The 19,409-nt window shown below is 55.2% G+C and overlaps 2 protein-coding genes across 5 annotated transcripts in view; both read left to right on the forward strand.

Annotated features, from left to right (window-relative positions):
- The window catches only part of ABCC8 (ATP binding cassette subfamily C member 8), an 80,820-nt gene extending 68,023 nt beyond the window's left edge, over window positions 1-12,797 (forward strand). For all 4 annotated transcript variants that reach the window (XM_068989312.1, XM_068989313.1, XM_068989314.1 and 1 more), the window contains exons 27-39: window positions 46-115; window positions 1,174-1,331; window positions 3,042-3,134; window positions 7,155-7,257; window positions 7,822-7,935; window positions 8,263-8,383; window positions 8,533-8,663; window positions 9,469-9,547; window positions 9,744-9,852; window positions 10,240-10,343; window positions 11,122-11,255; window positions 12,077-12,139; window positions 12,660-12,797. In XM_068989312.1, coding sequence (XP_068845413.1) covers window positions 46-115; window positions 1,174-1,331; window positions 3,042-3,134; window positions 7,155-7,257; window positions 7,822-7,935; window positions 8,263-8,383; window positions 8,533-8,663; window positions 9,469-9,547; window positions 9,744-9,852; window positions 10,240-10,343; window positions 11,122-11,255; window positions 12,077-12,139; window positions 12,660-12,797 — 1,417 coding nt within the window. The remainder of the gene's footprint in view (window positions 1-45; window positions 116-1,173; window positions 1,332-3,041; window positions 3,135-7,154; window positions 7,258-7,821; window positions 7,936-8,262; window positions 8,384-8,532; window positions 8,664-9,468; window positions 9,548-9,743; window positions 9,853-10,239; window positions 10,344-11,121; window positions 11,256-12,076; window positions 12,140-12,659) is intronic.
- Window positions 12,798-17,908: 5,111 nt separating this feature from the next.
- Window positions 17,909-19,075, forward strand: KCNJ11 (potassium inwardly rectifying channel subfamily J member 11). The gene has a single exon (XM_068989034.1). The coding sequence runs from the start codon at window positions 17,909-17,911 to the stop codon at window positions 19,073-19,075; it is 1,167 nt and encodes a 388-aa protein (XP_068845135.1).
- The last annotated feature ends 334 nt before the right edge of the window (window positions 19,076-19,409 follow it).

Consider the following 19,409-nt stretch of genomic DNA (forward strand, 5'->3'; position numbering starts at 1 on the left):
AAGGAAATCAATACACGGATGAGTAACTGCCCTCTGATCTCTTAGGTTTTTCGAGACCACTCCCCTTGGAAGCATCCTGAACAGATTTTCATCTGATTGTAACACCATCGACCAGGTACACAAGATTGCAATGATGTATGTCCCCAGTCCAAAGAGAAGCCAGGTCCCCAGGAGCTTCTCCTGTCTGACGCTGGCTTCCCCAGATCAGCTGATCAGAGCCTTGGGCTAAGAACCTAGTGGGCTCCATCTGATTACAATGCTGCCTCAGGACCTGGGGCCTCCCCTGGGAGACTCTCCTAATGAGGCTGAAAGAAACCACATCCCTTTGGCTTCTGGCCAAGCCCACTCTGGCTCACAGGAAGGTTCCAGCATACTCTGCACCAAGGTGACTGATTTTCTGGAGAACAAACATTTTGATTCTGCCTATGTCCTTTATTCTTCATCGTACTAAATGGTGAAAAAGCAAAGTCCTAATGCCTGGCCTCAGGGAGCCCACAGTGTAGCTGCAGGGATAAGACACGGACCAGTAGTAAAGGAAGAGCAAAACCTGGCAGCAGGTAACACGCTGAAGATAACCAAATACCAAAACGCACCTCCCAGAACTTCCCTGGTCCAGTGGAAGAATTCGTCTTCCAATGCAGCAGCAGCTGCTGCTGCTGCTAAGTCGCTTCAGTCGTGTCCGATTCTGTGCGACCCCATAAATGGCAGCCCATCAGGCTCCGCCATCCCTGGGATTCTTCAGGCAAGAACACTGGAGTGGGTTGCCATTTACTTCTCCAATGCATGAAAGTGAAAAATGAAAGTGAAGTCGCTGAGTCGCAACCCCATGGACTGCAGCCCACCAGGCTCCTCCATCCATGGGATTTTCCAGGCAAGAGTACTCGAGCAGATGAGGGTTCAATTCCTGGTGGGGGAGCTAAGATCCCACATGCTGCAGAGCAACTAAGCCCACGTGCCGCAACAGCTAAGCCCAGAGGGCCTCAGCTAGAGAGCCTGTGTGCCACAAACTACAGAGCGCAAGAGCTCTGGAACCCGCGGGCTGCTCCCACATACCACAACCAAAATCCCATGTGCCACAACTAAGACTCAGTGCAGACATACATAAATAAATATATTTTTTTAAAAAGGTTTAAAAAAAATTTCACCTCCCTTTCTCACCCTGCCTTCCCGCAGCACATCCCATCCACGCTGGAGTGCCTGAGCCGCTCCACCCTGCTCTGTGTCTCAGCTCTGGCCGTCATCTCCTATGTCACCCCGGTGTTCCTCGTGGCCCTCCTGCCCCTGGCTGTCGTGTGTTACTTCATCCAGAAGTACTTCCGAGTGGCATCCAGGTGATGGCAGCACTTGCCAGGGGGGTGAGGGATAGGAGCTGCTTTGCAATAGTCACTTCAGCTCTGTTATCAGAATCATCATAGAAGCAGTAGAGTCATGTCCCCTTCCCCAAAATGAAAATAGAAATATTCATATTCCACTATCCTAATATAAGCATCTGGCAGCACACACACTGCAGTTACTATCTGCACTATTTCCTGGGGTGATATGCTCAGGAATGGGATTGCTAGCTCAGGGTGTATACATGCGACTATGTCCTTCATTCATTTTGCCAAAATGCTGCCCAGAAGGATTGTATGATTCTAGTGTCCAGGCTGATTGCTGGTGCATAAAATCAGAGGGCACCTGATGTGACGGGTCTGATGGCAATCAGATCTCCCAACTCACGTCGGTCCAGAGGAAGGATAGAAAAATCCTTGACTGGAGGGAGCCTCTCACCGCCTTTCTCATTGATCACATTTGCCTTCATGGGCCATGGAACCATGCATGGCTCTTTCCTACTCAAAATTTTCTAAGAACATTTTCTAAGAAGTTCTTTCTGGGAGCGATTTTATTAAGCTCACAGATTCAAAGATTTGTAGGGCCAGTTTTTAAGAGCCTCTAGGCCAGTGTTTCTCAAACTGCCAACCACAACCTATCAGTGGGTCATGATCAGTATCATAGATCATAACCAGTTTTTCAATGAAATAGAAAATATATAGAAAATATCAGACTGTATTCGCATATAGTAACAGTAAGCTTTGCTTGATGAAACCTTTGTTTTGGCTGTGTATGGGTATGTGTGTGGGGGGGGAGGTGTGCATGTGTGTGTACTGATTTGTAATATAAAATGTGTTACTGGGGTTGTGGTCAGAAAGGTTAAGGATGTCTGTCAAGTACACAGAGTTTGTTAGAAATGAGTCAAAATACTGATTAGGTATAATAATAATAATTAAATTTAGATACATTTTGGCTACAATTACCTTGCCCGCAAGGATCAAGATCTGTATAAATGGCTTTTTGCCTGGTTGATCTGGAATCCCTTGGTACCCACGAAGAACAAAGTGCATTGATATCCACAAAATTGCAGAGGCTTTTTAAACACTATACAAGCTGTTCTACAAAGTTCATTTCTTCTGCCAGAGACACCACCCTATTCCCCTGGCATCCACTCTGGCCGTGGGTGTGGTTTGTCCAGGAAAGCTGCTTCCTGCATTCCAACCTCGCCTCCAGGGCACTAATACACTTGTCAAGGTGCAGCTGTGGGGAGAAGGAGCAAATTCTGTTGCCATGGAAACCACTGGCCTTTCCCTCTCAAGGAGCTCTTTAGCTCCTGGCCTGTGATGTGCCAGCACCTGTGGTGGTTATTGGGGCCTTTGGTCCTCCTGTTCCCTTGCCTGGCTGTTAAGGTTGTTCACCTCTGAAAGGGAACCAGCACTGCCTGTAGAGCCTCACCACAGAGTGCGGCGCTGCAGCAAAGCCAGCGGACAGATGCAGACATGAGGTGGATGACATGCAGGCTAATGGTAACCCTTCAACATGCTCAAGCATCTGCATGAACGAGATAGGGTGGTACCCTCCTCTTCCCTCTTCACAGGTGAGAAACTGAGGCCCGGAGGGGTGAAGCCATTTGGCCCCACAATAGTAGGGGTGGAGCTACGATTCAGACCCAGGCTAAGCCCCGAGCTACCCTGTTAACCATTTGGCTCTGCTCCCCACTTCCCCCACAGGGACCTGCAGCAGCTGGATGACACCACCCAGCTCCCGCTGCTGTCTCACTTCGCTGAAACTGTGGAAGGCCTCACCACCATCCGGGCCTTCAGGTACCAGATTCACCCTGGAGGGTAGGGGGGTGGGGATGGAGCCAGAGTCACGGGTCATGGGATTTGATTCTCAGGGCTCCGCTTAGGAAAGCCCAGAACACATGCCTGCCAGCCCCTCATCAGGCCCTGAGGCCGGTTCACACGAGGGGACAGGTCCACTGGGCTCCAGCTGCATGATCCAGAGGGGAGACTCTCAGACCTGGAGCCAAGCCCAGGGCCTCTGTAAACTAAGGTAAAACGTGAAAAGAGACAAGGCCAAGACAGTTCCTCATAAATCTATGCTGGAAAGGCCCTCACAGGGTGTGGGCCAGCCCTGAGGCCATCTTTCATTGAGACACTACTGTGAGCCAAACACTAGTAGGCTGAGTACTTTCCAGGCCAGTACTCATTTATTCTGCCCTGCAATCTGACATGGAAAGCTTGATGATTCCCATTTCTCACGTTAGAAAATTGAGGTTCTCTGTAAGTTTCCACAAAGTCCAGATTTGAAGCTGGCTTGTTCATTCAACGAACATTTACTGAGTGTTCACCCAGCCCCTTGCCAGGCACTGAAAAGATGGAAATAATTCAGATGAGCCCATACCCTGGAGGCATTTACAGTCTAGGCTTTGAGCAGGCCAGGACAAACCCATGTGCCAAGTACTCCAAAAGAAAGGCTATGGTAGCATAGCAGGGAGGCAGTCGTGGAAGCCTTCACTGAGGAGGTGGCATTAGTGCTGGGACTCAAAGAGTAAATAAGCGTTCACCAGGCTACAGAAACTCCCCCCAAATGTCAGTGCCCTGCCATCCTCTTGATACTCTGAGTTGTGATGTTCAGCTTGACAGGGGCACCTGAGGCTGCCTTGGGAGCGGGGGTTAGGGCTGTTGCTCTCCACCTCAGTCTCTGTCTGAAATATTAGAGCATCTCTCCTCTGGAGAGACATGTTAGAGACATCTGACCCAGATTCTGGGCTCTGGTCTCTAAGCCTCAGAGAGTGACTCTAGGTTATTTTTAGGATGACACAGCTGCATGGGGCATGACAATAACCATGCGACATGGGCCTTGTGTCCAGGAATCCTAGGGCTCAAGGAGAGGGTCTGAGAAGGCTTGTATCTCCTCCATTCAACCCCCAAAGTCCAGCTGCCCGGACTCCTGGTGCCACACCGCAGCCCCAGTTCACTCCTTGGGGATCTGGGGCCAATGGGAAGTGCTCTTTGGGGTCTCATCTGAGTAAAGCAAAGCTGAACTCTGCCCTGGCCTTGGCCCTTCTCCCTGGACTTCCCCTGCCTCTGTGTGAGCCTGTGTTGTCTTCCCCACGAATACTCCCTGGAGCCTGGCCTGACTTCAGGGTTTCCTCCCAGCTTTGTCCTCTTCTCCAGTCTGAACTCCCCAGTTCTTCCACCCTTTGGATCCCTCAACACTGCCAGGGCAACCTCTACTCTAACTTTTGGTGATGCTCCTCTTAGAATTGGTATCCTGGAGGCCTTCAGGCTGGGCCTGGGGCAGAGAGATTGTGACTTTCCTTGAGTGGACCAGACCCCCTCGACAGAATCTGCGTGGATGCCAGCATCCTGCAGCTCACCTCAACCAAGCCTATGGTCGGCTAGAGAAACTGCTCCCCCGGAGGCCTACTCCACCCTGCACTGACACAGTGGATGGTTTTTAAATTTGAATGATGGACTTTTAAAAATCATCCCTGAAGGTGTTGAATTCATTGGCTTTTGCCCAGCAGCCTGCCCTGCCAAGAGCAAACTAGTGTTTATTTCTTGATTGTACACTTCCTGTGTGCCAGGCATGTGTGTGGATTATAACATTTAATCCTCACAAGAGCCTTGTGGCATAGGTCGGAGAAGCCCCGTTCTACAGATGAGGCTGAGTAACCAGCCCGAGGTCACACAGACAGTGAGAGCTGGTTCCGGGCTTGGGACCCAGGTCTGGCTGACCCTCTGGTTTTCCTAGAAGCCCTACTTTTTCTCCCCTCAAAAGTTTCAAGGATGCCCAACACTGAGTGATGGTTTCAGTTCACGGAGGAACTATTACTAGCCCCATGAGAAAAACTTAGTTTCAGTCCTGAAACATAGCCAGTAATAGTAATACTCAGACTCTAGCCTGGTTCTGCATGACCCCAAATCTGGGGCTCTTTCCACATTCCTTACATCATCACACACCTATCACAGAAGCCCCATCTCACATGCACCTTCATGCACACCCACCCCTCAGGGCAGTCACACACGCTTCAGACTCTCCAGTCACACGAGCACTCACACATACACATCTCCTACATGCACTCACTCACTCAAGCCCTCAGACATGTGGTTTCACAGTCCCGAAGGACACATCACCCCGCCACACACACATCTACCCTGTGGTTGGGCAATGACACCCTCTCACACCCCAGATATTCACTTTGCTCTCCTCTGACACATGGTTCTGATGCAGACCCTTCACCCAGAAATAATCAAAGCAGAACAAACATCTTCTGGGAGTGAAAAGCAAATGCCCACCAAGATCCATCTTGAGTCCCTCTGAGTCCCCTCAGTTGTTTCCCTGAGACCATGTTGAGATGGTTTTCCTTTATTCACCATCAAACAAGCACAGCTGGCCCCTCCTGTAGGCCTGGCCCAAGGTCTGAAGAGGTGGCCAAGGAGAGTGATACCAGGAGCCCAGGCTGGTCAGAGAGAAGAGGCAGGTCCATACAGAGTAACACAAGGGAGAATATGAGGAGGGCACGAGAACAGGGAAGAAGCCTCCAGAGTTCCTTGCACAGAAAGATCCCATCTGTCTTAGAGGGAGAGGAGAAGGTTCGTTCATTCAACAAATGTTTATTGACAGTGCCAGGTGCTGGGGATAGGGTTTCCCAGGTGGCTCTTGTGGAAAAGAACCTGCCTGCCAATGCAGGAGACATAAGAGATGTGGGTTTGATCCCTGGGTTGGGAAGATCCCTGGAGGAGGAAATGGCAACCCACTCCAGTATCTTTGCCTGGAGAATCCCATGGACAGGGGAGCCTTGAGGGCTACAGTTCATAGGGTCACGAACAGTTAGACACGACTCAGCCACTGAGCACACACAAGTGCTGGAGATACATTTGTGACCAAAACAGACAAGGTCTCTATCCTCATGGAGTTTACAGTCCAGTGAGGGAGGTCGATGATAAACAGCTAGGGAAATTAATGAGCAGAGATTATGAAACAAACAGGCTGCAGAGATGGAGAACAATAGGCCAGGAAAGGCCACTCTGAAGAGATGTCATTTAAGGTAAAGCCTGAAGGTTGAGAGGAATCAGCCTTGGGGAGACCAGAGGAGAAAGCACTCCAGGCAAAAGGAACAGCATGATAAAAGGCCTTGGGTGGGGAGGAACTTGGCATTGTCACAAAACTGAAAAAAAAAGGCAAGCAATGTAATAAATTACTTCGCTGTCATTTCTGTGGCTGCAACGCAGTGAGCAAGGGGATTTATGGCATGGAAGGAGGCTGGTGAGGTTGGCAGGGGCTGGTTCCCACAGGCAAGGAGGAGGTTCTTTATCCTAAAAAGTCTTTCATATTCTTAGCATCGGAGAGGTAGGATGCGATTCATGATTTGGGAAGCTTATGCTGGCTGCTGTGTGGAGAGTGGACTGTAGAGAGATGGCAGGTAGACCTGTTAGGAAGCTGATGCTATAGTCCAGGTGAGTTTGTGGTGGGCAGGAAGCAGGCGAGAGGCAGGCAGAGAGGCAAGGTCAGTACTGGAGGTAGTCAGAAGAGGACTGAGGGATTGGATGTGAATCAGGTTTCTGGCCTGAGCAACGGGCTGGGTGGAGGAGCCCTTTAGTGTAAGAGGGAAGCCCTACAGAGGAGAACTGGTCTTGGAGTGAAAACAAGAGTCTGAAGGAGGTGGTGCTCTTGACAGGTATGAATAAGAAGGGAGCGGGGAAGGCATTCCAGAGAGGAGTGGCATACATCGGGTGGCAGAGGTGGCATGTTTCAGGGCTGCAGGCAAGGAGGGCCCCAGGGGCTGCGTGGACCAAGATGATTCCCCCTCACCCTCCTGATGCTCCCTCCAGGTACGAGACCCGGTTCCAGCAGAAGCTCCTTGAATATACAGACTCCAACAACATCGCCTCCCTCTTCCTCACGGCCGCCAACAGGTGGCTAGAAGTCCGCATGGCAAGTGCCTCCCCCTACCCCCCAGCCCGGGACGGGGGGCTCTGATAGCACTGTGCTGCCAGAGCAAGGGCCAAGCAGGGGCCGGAGGGCAGGAAGGAAGGATGGATGCTGACTCAGGAGCGCACCCGGGGGTGGGTGTCGAGCCCTCCTGCGTCTCCCAACCCTGGGGGTCCTCCCTGTGTCTGCCCTTAGCCTCCTCTTCCCTCTCTCACTGCCTGGAGGCTTGTGTGTCTGAGGTGTGGGCCAAGAGAAAGAACAGTTGTGTGTTGAGCTGTGACAGGTGTGTGTGTCTGCGGTGGGCCATATGGCACGTGGGGCCAGCTGGTGAGCTGTGCGTGTTGGGCATGGGGGTGGGGGAGCACTGCTGCGAGCACACGACGTCTCCCGGGGCTCCAGCCCTCACGCCCTCCTGCGTGTCTGACGATGTGTGTGTGCAGTGCGGGGCTGGGGTTGAGTCTCAGCTGAGCTGCTCTCTGTCCTAAGGGAGCGAGTGTGGGCTGGGGCGGGGCGTGCTGTGGCCGAAGCGCCCACCGAGGGCCCAGGCCAGCCCCGCTCCCTCTGCAGGAGTACATTGGTGCGTGTGTGGTCCTCATTGCGGCAGTGACCTCCATCTCCAACTCCCTGCACAAGGAGCTCTCTGCCGGCCTGGTGGGCCTGGGCCTCACCTATGCCCTAATGGTGAGTGGTGACAGGCGGGGCAGGAGAGGGGGTAGACACCAGCAGACATCAGGGCACTCCCTCCCCCGACTGAGACGCTCCTGGGCCTTCCCCCGCCCCCTGGCTACACCGAGTCTGATGCCAGAGGGACCGTGTGGGCAGGAGGGTTCCCTGCAGGTCCCCACCCCTTCATCCAGGCCTGGGCCCCAGATGGGTGCTGGGTGAGGATCCACGTTCACTGTGACCCCCAGGGAAGGTACCCTGGGCTGTAAGAAGAGCCATCCCAGGGCCCAGGGACAGGACCAGGGGATCACCAATGGGACCAGGTGACTGGCTTGCTCCCCGCAGGTGTCCAACTACCTCAACTGGATGGTGAGGAACCTGGCGGACATGGAGCTCCAGCTGGGGGCCGTGAAACGCATCCACGGGCTGCTGAAAACCGAAGCGGAGAGCTACGAGGGACTGCTGGGTGAGGGGCGTGGGAGGACTCCCGGAGAAATGGCCCAGCGTGGATGTGTGTTTGGGTTGAGGAGGCATGAGGAACCTGGGGGGGGGGGCACTCCCGGATACCAGCTGTGGCCCATGCCTGGCAGCTGAGCCCCCCACACCGGTCCCCAGCACCATCGCTGATCCCCAAGAACTGGCCGGACCAAGGCAAGATCCAGATCCAGAACCTGAGTGTGCGCTACGACAGCTCCCTGAAGCCGGTGCTGAAGCACGTCAACGCCCTCATCTCCCCCGGACAGAAGGTAGGGGTGGGGAGAGCTGGACAGCACCCCTAGGGTCACCTTCTGACCCTCAGGGGCCTCCAGACCTCACACCCATCCAGACCCCCAGTCTCCCAGCCCTGGGCCTCTCCCCTTCTCCTCCTGCTGCCCCCACTCACCCACCATGGAGACGGACACCACAGACTCTGCAGGCTCAGAGGCGCTTTGTCAGGGACCCCTGAAATGGCCAGGGGCTTTCCCAGGACACTGGTCCCCGAACTTCAGGGCAGAGTCCTGGGGCAGAGAGCGAGGGCCTGTCCTGGTCTGGCACTCTGATCTGACTTTGATTGACCCCCTCCGCCTCTCCTCCTGTCTCTCTCACTTCATCATTGTCTGTGCCTGCCCGTCTTACTCTCCCTGACCTTTCAATATACTCTGTCCCTGCCTCTCTGGTCCTTCTGTATCACCATCTCTGTCTCTGGGTTGGTCCCTGATGGTCCTTTCTGTAGGGATCCATGGGCAGGAAGCTATGGGGTAAGGGATGAGTCCAGTTTAAGGGGAGGCACACTTTGCACACCACACTCGGCCACCCCTGTGCCCTCCCAGCACACCCCACTGAGAGTGCCCCCAGTGCCCCCAACTCCCCTGAGGCCCTGTACCCAACAGAGCCACAGCCACACACAGCCAGGCAAGCTGGAGCCCCCTCTGGAGCCACTGAAGGAAACAAGCCCGAACCCGGGACCAGCCCTAGCTGAAGAGACACTCCCGTGCCTGCACAGCCCAGAGCCAGCCCTCACGGCTCCCAGCCACCCCAGTGCCCACAGCATGGCCGTTTCTCTCCTTCCAGATTGGCATCTGCGGCCGCACAGGCAGTGGGAAGTCCTCCTTCTCTCTCGCCTTCTTCCGCATGGTGGACATGTTCGAAGGTGAGCCGTGTGACAGGCATCCCACAGCCACCAGATGGGATCTCAGTCCTGGGTTTGCTCAGAAGTTGCAGGAGGCCCAGCCATTGCTACCTTCCTCTGCATCCTCATTGGGACCCATGTCCCAGGCGGACCCTGTCCGCAATGCCATCATCTCCCCGCTCCCTGGTGCCCCGCCTGTGACACTGTCTGCACACAGGGCGAATCATCATCGATGGCATCGACATTGCCAAACTGCCACTGCACACCCTGCGCTCGCGCCTCTCCATCATCCTGCAGGACCCCGTCCTCTTTAGCGGCACCATCCGGTGAGCCCCTACCCCACTGCCAGGCCCACCCCAGCCCCAGGCCCAGCTCCACTCCTCTAGATCTGGGCAGAGAGAGGAGGGAATGGCAAGGCCAGGGGCAGCCCTGCTCCAGCTCTGGCATGAAGGGTTGGCACTGGTTCTACAGAGCTGCACCTTCATGCCTTTCTCTTTCCTGCTGGGCCCAGGTAGGGGTCTCCCACTCCTCAGGCTTGGGATGCTTTCCTTCCTGCTCCCACAGCCAGCAGCTTGCTGCCCCCTCCCAGCCAAGCCCCCAAGTCAATCGGGTCCCTCACTGCTCCCTTTTCCAGCCTTGCCCACTGCATGTACCCTGGGAATGGAGCCAGGACCCTGCTCCCCTCCCGAAGGGCTTTGTGTGTCACTCTCCAGATTTAACCTGGACCCAGAGCGGAAGTGCTCCGACAGCACGCTGTGGGAGGCCCTGGAGATAGCCCAGCTGAAGCTGGTGGTGAAGGCGCTACCAGGAGGCCTTGGTAACTACTCCTGGCTGAGCACTGGCCAGGCACTCACGGACACCTGTAAGGGCTAGGGACGGACGACTCATACCCACATCTTAACTTCACCCAGAGTTTAGAGTCTAGGGTCTGGCGGGACCCCAGAAACCATTGAGTTCTACCTCTTACCATACAGAAGCTCAGAGAGGTCATGTGACTTGTCCCAGGTCACACAACTGGTCAGTTCAGGATCTGGCCCCTCCTGCAGGGCACAGGGGTAACAGTAAGGGTCACTGTGACACAAAGCTTGCAAGTCCCTGATACCATGCCCTGCCCTCCCAACCCACCTGTTTGCCCTGTTCCACCCTGAGGAAGGAGAGACCGACTCAGGGATCACAGGCACAGCTTATTCATCAAGGCTACTGAGAAGAGTCTGTCCCCAACCCGGCGGGTGGGTTGGGGGGTGAGCAGAGCCTTGGTGTACCTGCTGCAACCCCTGGGGCAGTGGAGGCCGGCCAAGCCTTGGCTTCAGAAAATTACCCCACCATGGCCCACACATATGCCTGACGTACATACTCTGCTCACGCCTCCTCCCAGTACTGCCCAGGGCCACAGCCACGCATAACTGCAGGGCATGCTCTTCTCTTTGTAACTCCTGGAATTCCCGTGTTGTGTAAAGTGCAGCCACCCTGCACACACCTCTACCCATGATACACACCTACATGTTAGCCGCTGTACACACGTTCCCATGCAAGCCACTCCATCCACTCAACTCACAACGCAGGGTTAACTCAGAGCTCCCCGGGGCTGTTTTCAGATGCCATCATCACAGAAGGTGGGGAGAACTTCAGCCAGGGCCAGAGGCAGCTGTTCTGCCTGGCCAGGGCCTTCGTGAGGAAGACCAGTATCTTCATCATGGACGAAGCCACGGCTTCCATCGACATGGCCACGGTCGGTGCTGGGCACACCCATGGGGACGGGGTCTTGCAGAGGGTTTTCAGGGGGTGTTAGGGAGAAGTTCAGAAAGTAGTCCTGAAGTTCAGGTTGCCTTTAGCATCAAGGATCATTTGGGGCAGAAAAGGGAAAGACTGAGGGACCCTGATTTCAGCTAGTCTACAGTTCAGTTCAGTCGAGTTCAGTTCAGTCGCTCAGTCATATCCGACTCTTTGCAACCCCATGTATCGCAGCACGCCAGGCCTCCCTGTCCATCACCAACTCCTGGAGTTCACTCAAATTCACGTCCATCGAGTCAGTGATGGCATCCAGCCATCTCATCCTCTGTTGTTCCCTTCTGCTCCTGCTCCCAATCCCTCCCAGCATCAGAGTCTTTTCCAATGAGTCAACTCTTCTCATGAGGTGGCCAAAGTACTGGAGTTTCAGCTTCAGCATCATTCCTTCCAAAGAAATCCCAGGGCTGATCTCCTTCAGAATGGACTGGTTGGATCTCCTTGCAGTTAGTCTTAGGGCATGTTTATAACACACATATACACAAGCTGCACAGGGACCCACAGACTTCACACCGATCCCCCACCAGACAGCACACCCAGACACACTCATAGTCTGCATGTACGCACACATGCACACACACAGCTGAACTCCCAACAGGCAGAGCCCAGCCCCTGAATGCTGGGAAGCAGGTTGGTCCTGCGGGGACTAGAGCCCCAGGGAGGGGGCACAGCTGGGTTTGGGGTCACATGGGAACTGGGCCAGTAGCCAGGCCAGACCCCACCCCCTGGGCAGGTAAGCCAACAGCTGCTGCTCCCACCCGGCAGGAAAACATCCTCCAGAAAGTGGTGATGACGGCTTTCGCAGACCGCACCGTGGTCACCATCGCGGTAAGGGGCCCACTGATGGGGTGCAGGGGGGACACCCAGAGAGAGGGCTGGCCTCCTTAGGCTATCATCAGTGGGGCAGCCTCTGGGCTCACCTGCACCTGGTAATCAAAAGAGCGCCCTAGGCAGTGCAGGGCAAGCAGTCTGGCAGGCTTGCAAGGAGTCTGGATTGCAGGATTTGGAGTGTAGGAGGGTTTGCACCCACACTTCCCTTAGACTTGCCCTCTTTCTCCAGGTCCCAGGGTCCACCCCTGCCCCAAGGCCCTGTGAGCTAGGCTAGGGTTACTTCTCCAGAGCAAATGGGAGATGCAAGTGTTGGGGATCTCTGAGCAGATCTGAGACCTGGTGAGGGAGAAGGTGGCATTAGTGGATGGAGGGTTTGGAGTCCCACCTTGGGAAAAGGCAGTCACCATGGAGACAGGACATTCTGGCCACATGCCTCCACCTCCAAGATGCAGGAGGGATGCCTCAGTGGCCCCAGCCCTGCCTGCACCACCCTGATAGCCCCTCCTGCCTCGCCCAGCACCGCGTGCACACCATCCTGAGCGCAGACCTGGTGATTGTCCTGAAGCGCGGCGCCATCCTTGAGTTCGACAAGCCAGAGAAGCTGCTCAGCCGGAAAGACAGTGTCTTTGCCTCTTTTGTCCATGCTGACAAGTGACCTACCACAGCCCAAGTGCCATCCCTGCCCCACCCTCCTGCCTGGGTTTTCTAACTGTAAATCACTTGTAAATAAAGAGATTGGTTATTTCATACTGGAGGCCAGAGGTCGTGGGTCTGGTGGGCAGGGACTGGGGTGGGCCATGGGTCCCATGGATCCAGTCTGACTTTAGCATCAAGTAGACCTGAGGAAGCTGTGTGAGTGTGGCCAAAAGCACTTTCCTCATCTGTGAAATGAGGGCTGTCTTCATCTGCTAGGTTGTGTTCTGCCGTAGCAAAACACCATAGCCCGGGTGGCTTAAACAGCAGAAATTTACTTTGACAGTGCTAGAGAGTGGAGGGAGAAGGCAATGGCACCCCACTCCAGTACTCTTGCCTGGAAAATCCCATGGACAGAGGAGCCTGGTAGGCTGCAGCCCATGGGGTTGCTAAGAGTCGGACACGATTGAGCTACTTCACTTTCACTTTTCCTTTCATGCATTGGAGAAGGAAATGGCAACCCACTCCAGTGTTCTTGCCTGGAGAATCACAGGGACAGGGGAGCCTGGTGGGCTGCCATCTATGGAGTTGCACAGAGTTGGACATGACTGAAGCGACTTAGCAGCAGCAGCAGCAGAGAGTGGAAGTCCAAGATCAAAGTGTCACAGGCTTGGTTTCTCCCGAGGCCTCTCTCCTTCTAGCTGCATCTTCACATGGCCTTTCCTCTGTGTGCACACCCCTGGTCTCTCGTTCTCCTTATTAGGATACTAGACATATTGGATGAGGCTGTACTCTTGTGACTTCATTTAATCTGATTACCTCTTCACTGGCCCTACCACACTGGAGGCTCCAACATATGAGTTTTGGGGGGATGTAAGTCAGTCCATAACAAGGTTATAGTATTTTTGTGATTATATCATCAGATAAGGTGGCAGATCTCCATACAGTCTGGTCCCTTTTCCTTCTTACTTTAATTCTTGGGTTAAAATTGTGGGTCCCCAGGTACCCTGGATCAGTGCATTTTGATTACAAATGACAAGAACCCAACTCAGAGTGGCTTTTAAAAAACTGGAATTTCTTATCCTATGTGACTGAGAAGATCAGGAGGTGTACTACTTCAAGCATGGCTGGATCCAGGTGTTTGCCACCAGGGCCGATGGATTCTGTCTTCCTGTCTCTCGCCCATGACGGATGGCTACTAGCACCTACAGCGTACATCCTACCCCTCTGAAAAGGAGAGGGGCCTGAATCACATGTCCCCCACTCCATCCCACACACAGGGACATTCGGAAGTAGGGGAAGGGTGGCCCATCAGAGGGAAAGCACAGTACCTATACCACAAGTCAGCCAGGTAGTGACTGGGAGATGCTGGGCCCAGACACTGGGGAGACTACAGTAGTTGTCCTCAGACTCCACAGGCATCATGAGACAGGAGTGCACACCTGTTCCGGCAAGAGAGGAAGTGCCCATTTCCATATCGCTTTATTATCATTTATATGTTTCCTTTAGTACTAGCTGTACTGAGTCCTGGGGTGCAGACACAGGCGTCTTGGACCTGCAGCCTTGTCAGTTGCCAGGGGTTCAGAGTCAGACAATGTAAGGGAAACCTACCAGTCATTGGAGAGGGGCCCAGGACAGACCCTTCTGGCTGTTGTAGGAGCCAGAGGAGCTCAGAAGGAAGAGCTCTGTCAGGCCTGGCAGGGTGCCTGGGAGAGGCAGGATTGAAGTTGATCATGGGAAGGGTAGGAATTTTATGTAAGCAGAGAGTTAAAGAAAAAGGCCCAAGAGGGGAAGGGAGAACAAGATCAGAGAGCCTTGAATGCCAAGATCAACCCAAGGTCTGGGACAAGCCTATGCACAATAGGAAAATGAAGAAGGTTTCTGAGTGAGAAAGAGACCTGACAAATGCAGTGCTGGGGGGAGATAAGTATGAGGAGGTGAAGGATGGAGCACAGCAGGAGGCTGAGCCCTTCGGGTGGGGAGCAAGCCTTCCTGCAAAGGGAATAGCTGAGGCCTCGGGGCCACCCACGTGAGGCAAGTCCTAGCCTTTCCAGCTCTGAGATGACTCAGAGATACCTCTGGGGGCCCAGCAACTCCCTCCGCTGGGAGGGAGCAGAGTAGAGCCTGAGGAGGGAAAAAAGGGTTCCCAATCCTCGTGTCTATGACCTCCCCACCTCACCGAGGGATTAAAGGAAAGTAGCATAGACACGACTGAAGTGACTTAGCAGCAGCAGCAGCAGCATAGGCACCGGGGCACATCACAGCTCACACTGATGTCTTGCAGAGATGCCCAACGTCATCTTAACCTAAAGCTCTCTATAGCACCCGTGATGGTCCACCAACCGTGATATGGACACCCCACAGATGAGGGTCATCTCTGGTTATTAGAACTGACTTTTCCATACATGCATGATGATTCCCTGGTGGCTCAGACAGTAAAGAACCCGCCTGCAATGGGTTGGGAAGATCCCCTAGAGAAGGGAATGGCAACCCACTCCACTATTCTTGCCTGGAAAATCTCATGGACAGAGAAGCCTTGTGGGCTACAGTCTATGGGGTCACAAAAGAGGTGGACATGACTGAGTGACTAACACTTTCTTTCACTTTCTTTTCCATACATGAAATCAAAGCCTGCCTCTGTTCCACTCCATGTCTATACCAATTCTATATTTTGAGCCACACAAAATAACTAGTCCATCCTCCTTGGACACCAGGGGTTTCTGCAATAGAACACAAACTCCCTGGGAAGGCTCTCCAAGTCTTCTTTTCTGATGGCTGAACAGCTGTAGTTGCCCCAGAGGATTCCTGTGTACCTCTGTCTCCTTGAGCTCCCCTCTCTGCTCATCCTGTTTTCCCCTCCCCATCCTAAGCATTGCATCTCTGGTCAGTTCAGTCACTCAGTCATGTCTGACTCTTTGCAACCCCACGGACTGCAGCACAGCAGGCTTCCCTGTCCATCACCAACTCCCGGAGCTTGCTCAAACTCATGTCCATCGAGTTCGTGATGCCATCCAACCATCTTATTCTCTGTCGTCCCCTTCTCCTCCTGCCTTCATCTGCATCTCTGGTAACACAGCCCAAATCATGCTTACCATGAGTAGTAGAGGGGGCCCAAGCCACAGAACAACCCGAGGTAGATGCCTGCAGTAGAAACATCATTCCTCTTCAGGCCAAGAGCTTGAGCCCTCCCCACACCCCCCACACACAGTGCCCAAAACAGCCCTTTGACACAGCTCCTCAGACCTAGGTGCCTCCCACAACCTAACGCAGACAAAATCATGTACCCCGGGAGGTGTAAAGCAAACACCAGTAGCTTAAGCGTGTGCGTGCTCAGCCGTGTCTTTACAACCCCATAACTGTGTCCCGCCAGGCTCCTCTGTCCATGAGATTTTCCAGATAAGGATACTGGAGTGGTTTGCCATTTTCTTCTCCAGGGGATCTTTCTGACTCAGGGATCGAATCTGCGTCTTTTGTATCTCCTGGATTGGCAGGCTGATTCTTTACTGCTGAGCCATCCGGGAAGGCGCCGGTAGCTAAAACTCCCTTTAAAATGCAGGGGTGGTTTTACAAGGATGGGTCATGACTGAAGAAGACGCAACCACCCAGGCTTCTGGGCTTAAGCATCCAGCATTCCCTTTAGTGGGTGTTAAACTGTGTTTCTACACCTACTAAGGTACTTTTTTTTTCTAAGGTACTTTTTTCCGGGGAGGAAATCCGTAGCTTTTATCAGATTCCCAAAGAATCCGTGACTCAGAAAATACTAAAAAGCATCGCCAAGGAGAAGTGGTCTGTTGAGAAGTCCTCTGGCCGCCTAATCTGCCCCCCGCCCCAGTACGAGGTTGGTGACCCAGCTCCTGTATCTCCTATCGCGGGGAACCCACAAAGCCCAGGCAGATACTGGCACAACCGAGGATGGGAAAATTGGAGTATGAGAGCCAGGACAACAGGGCATCTGTCCCCAGAATGGGAGATCGGGTCGCGACTCCCTTCACGCCCCTCACCCCGCCCTGATTTCATAGTGTGAGGGCTGGGAGGAACCTCTTCGGACCATCTGATTGGGCAAAGTCCCCAAGCCAGACCGCGAGCTCCGGAGAAGGCAGGCGGGGGAGGTGAATGGCGAGGGGCGGGGCCTGCGCCGGTGCCCGCCCGCCCTCCAGCCCAGGAATAGGTCGGGCTCCCCCTGGCGGCCCCCGGCCCCTACTCCAGGCCCCGGGAGCCGGGTGTTCTCAATCCTGTACCCCGCCTAGCACTGGTCCGTCTCCGCGGACCGACTGACGGACAGAAGGGCCGCAGAGCGACCCGCCGCGGGCGCCCGGGCAGCAGGAGGGGGCGGGGAGGCGAGGACTGCGGCTTGAGGAGCAGGAGCAGGTGCCGTGGCGACGGGCGGGCGGGGCAGGGACGGAGCGGCGGGCGAGGGCGCGGCGCCGGCGTGCGTGCGGCGGGCGCGGGGCTGGGAGGCCGCGACTCCGAGTTGAGCCCCGCCGGGTCGCGCCGGGGCGAGGGGATCTGGAGTGGGGCCGGGTGGACTGGCGACTCTGGAGGGCGCAGGATCCCAAGGAGACAGAGAGGACGAGAGCTGGAGGGGGATCGCAAATTGGCGAGAGCGCTTCGTCGGGTGGGGTAGGAAAAGAGGGAGCGTACCTGGAGGGGAGACCGTGTGAAACTGGAGCTTGGAGGGGAGCCCAGGGCGGGCATGAGCGAGACGGGAGACACGGTGCACGTTGTGTGAGGTCTGGTCAGTCGGTAAGATCCGGAGGTGTGACTTTCCCAGCTGGGAGAGGTGGGTTGAGAAGGAAGGCTCGGTGGGGAGAAGGGGCCCTAGGAAGACGCCTAGGGGTCGCCAGCGGGTGGAGGAGAGTTGGGATCCAGCGCCAGGTGGCGAACAGGCAGAGCGGAGGTGATTGAGTAGGCAGTGGGGCAGGTGGGCTGAGGTGAGAGGCTGGTATAAGGAAGTGAAGCAGGGGCCAGGTGGAGGTGAGGATGAGTCGAGTCTAGCTGGAGAGGCATCTCAGAAGTAAGACCAGTGCAGACAGAGTGGTCCCAGGGCGGGAACCCCAAACTAGGGAGAAGGCTCAGTCAGGGGTTGTCTCCCTCCTCCATGGGGGAGGCCTCTACCTGGTGGTCCCTGGAGCCATGCTGTCCCGCAAAGGCATCATCCCCGAGGAGTATGTGCTCACGCGACTAGCGGAAGACCCTGCAGAGCCCCGGTACCGTGCCCGTGAGCGGAAAGCCCGCTTCGTGTCCAAGAACGGCAACTGCAACGTGGCCCACAAGAACATCCGGGAGCAAGGCCGCTTCCTACAGGACGTGTTCACCACGCTGGTGGATCTCAAGTGGCCATACACGCTGCTCATCTTCACCATGTCCTTCCTGTGCAGCTGGTTGCTCTTTGCCATGGTCTGGTGGCTCATCGCCTTCGCCCACGGTGACCTGGCCCCTGGCGAGGGTGCCACTGTGCCCTGCGTCACCAGCATCCACTCCTTTTCGTCTGCCTTCCTTTTCTCCATTGAGGTCCAGGTGACCATTGGTTTCGGCGGGCGCATGGTGACCGAGGAGTGCCCCCTGGCCATCCTGATCCTCATTGTGCAGAACATCGTGGGGCTCATGATCAATGCCATCATGCTGGGCTGCATCTTCATGAAGACGGCTCAGGCCCACCGGCGGGCTGAGACCCTCATCTTCAGCAAGCATGCAGTCATCGCCCTGCGCCACGGCCGCCTCTGCTTCATGCTGCGTGTGGGCGACCTCCGCAAGAGCATGATCATCAGCGCCACCATCCACATGCAGGTGGTGCGCAAGACCACCAGCCCTGAGGGTGAGGTGGTCCCCCTCCACCAGGTGGACATCCCCATGGAGAATGGTGTCGGGGGCAATAGCATCTTCCTGGTGGCCCCGCTCATCATCTACCACGTCATTGACGCCAACAGCCCACTCTATGACCTGGCGCCCTGCGACCTGCACCACCACCAGGACCTTGAGATCATCGTCATCCTAGAAGGTGTGGTGGAAACCACGGGCATCACCACCCAGGCCCGCACCTCCTACCTGGCCGATGAGATCCTGTGGGGCCAGCGCTTTGTACCCATTGTGGCTGAGGAGGATGGCCGGTACTCCGTAGACTACTCCAAGTTTGGCAACACTATCAAAGTGCCCACGCCACTCTGCACAGCCCGCCAGCTTGAGGAGGACCCCAGCCTGCTGGATGTCCTGACCCTCGCCCGCGGGCCCTTACGCAAGCGCAGTGTGGCCGTGGCCAAGGCCAAGCCCAAGTTCAGCATCTCTCCAGACTCTCTGTCCTGAGCTCTGCTCCCTTGGGCTCCCTCTTTATGTGTGCGCACGCCAGTGTGGCATGGTATGTAGAGCGGACATGGTGTGGGCCCCTCGGCCAGGCCAGGACCTGGTGTGAGGCTGGGCCCTCCAGCTCAGCCTCCCTGCCTGCTGCTCGCCCAGGGTGTTACAAAGCACTTGTCACTACTCTATTTCTGGCCTCAGCAGGAGCCTGCACTGGGTTATTTTTGTCCCTGCTCCTCCCAGCCCCAACTCAGGACTGGCTTGTCCCCTGCCCCTGCCCCAGACTGACAGAGCTGTGGAATGGGTCAGGCCCTAAAGTTGGGTCTTCATCTAGTCCTGGGCC

The sequence above is a fragment of the Capricornis sumatraensis genome, chromosome 16 (genome assembly GCF_032405125.1).
Source record: "Capricornis sumatraensis isolate serow.1 chromosome 16, serow.2, whole genome shotgun sequence".
NCBI classification, from domain to species: Eukaryota; Metazoa; Chordata; class Mammalia; order Artiodactyla; family Bovidae; genus Capricornis; species Capricornis sumatraensis.